Source organism: Asparagus officinalis, chromosome 6 (genome assembly GCF_001876935.1).
Source record: "Asparagus officinalis chromosome 6, Aspof.V1, whole genome shotgun sequence".
NCBI lineage: Eukaryota > Viridiplantae > Streptophyta > Magnoliopsida > Asparagales > Asparagaceae > Asparagus > Asparagus officinalis.
In genome coordinates, this window is record NC_033799.1 from 49473087 (window position 1) to 49474543 (window position 1457).

Genomic DNA, 1457 nt, shown 5'->3' on the forward strand with positions numbered 1-1457 from the left:
CAAATCGTTATTATCAAAGGACTTTTCTACTCTAGTGAGGTATGGTATTGCATCACGAGTTGGCTTCAATTCAACTGGAAGTCTTGTTCATGGAATCTTCTCCCGGATTGGTACTGTACAAGGGTGAGGGGAAAGGGGTTCAAGCAGGGAATTAAACGAATGGCTTTCTCAGTTTCAGTTTACAGAATATGGACTGAAAGAAATGCAAGAATTTTTCAGCAAAAACAAAAGAGTGCGACTCAGTTGGTTAAAGACATTAAGCTGGATATTCTGACTTCAACTCTTAACACTAGAATTCTTGATGTAAATAGAGATTGGTTGCTATCTTTGTAATCTGTAGAGGTAGAGGGCTATCTACTCAGGTTTTGGTTCTCAATTTTTTTTGAGATCTTGATGTACACTAAATTCTTTCATTGGTGAATGAATAAAAAAATTTCATTGACAAAAAAAAAGGACTTTTCTACTCCAAGAAAATTTTGAAATTATGGTCATAATCGAGAGTTATAATATCATAGTCTAACATTTTCTTGAAGGTTGTATGTCTCTTTTATATCCCTGTCAAGTTTGTGAGGGGTGTAAGTTTAATCGTATATCACGCCAAGCGACTCCACCGCACAAAAGTCTGGCAGGAATAAGATCAAAATATACATATATAATATATCATGAATATCATGTAATTATTGGACAAGCCCCGGTCATAATCCCTCACGCTACACGTACGTACGCTAGATGCAACAACACATACCAAGTACCAACCTACTGTATACATATATAAAACGGAGAACCAAACACACAGTATCAAGGTTATATAACAATACCTAGAGACGGACACCCCCCTATCTCTCTACTTCATCTTCTTGCTCCAAACAACATGATCCTGCGGCAGGAAATGGCAAACCGGCACCGTCCCGGGCTTCACTCCGAGCACCCGGAAAGCAACGTGCTTCGGGTTCCAGCCTGCCGTGTCAGTGTGGCAAACTGCCACGGCCTCTACCCTCGCTCCATCCGTCCCCACCATCGACATCCAGCCTGCCGTGTCAGTGTGGCAAACTGCCACGGCCTCTACCCTCGCTCCATCCGTCCCCACCATCGACACCTTGTACGCCTTAGTCGCGTGCGTGCTGTGGCAGTAGAACACGGCGTATGCGTAATCTTGAGCGTGGCACACCACCAAGTCGGAACCCGACAGCTTCTTGACCCCCGAGGATTCTATCGTGTATTGTTGTTTCGGGGAAATTTTATTGCCAACGTTGGTCGATAACGCGACGACATTGCGGGTATTAAGGCTCGTCGTGGCGAATTCGACCATTGACTCGAGCGAGGTGGCGCAGTGCTTGCGCTCGCCGGACATTGGGGGTTCCTCGCATTCGGATAGAGTTTGTTTCATGGACTCGGCTTTGGCTGAATTGGGGTCGACGGAGAAGCGGTTGAGGATTCGAGGAAGCTCTGCAGAGGCG

General features: G+C 45.3%; 1 protein-coding gene across 2 annotated transcripts in view; it reads right to left on the reverse strand.

Moving 5' to 3' along the window:
* Nucleotides 633-1457, reverse strand: part of LOC109844876 (BURP domain-containing protein 3) — a 2564-nt gene continuing 1739 nt past the window's right edge. The window contains exons 3-4 of one of the 2 annotated variants that reach the window (XM_020414044.1): nt 1061-1457; nt 633-988 (exon numbers count right to left, since the gene is read on the reverse strand). The exon at nt 1061-1457 is cut by the window's right edge and continues 403 nt beyond it. In XM_020414044.1, coding sequence (XP_020269633.1) covers nt 845-988; nt 1061-1457 — 541 coding nt within the window. In that variant the 3' untranslated portion in view covers nt 633-844. Of the gene's footprint in view, nt 989-1029 lie in introns of both variants that reach the window. The other variant, XM_020414043.1, reaches the window with a different exon arrangement.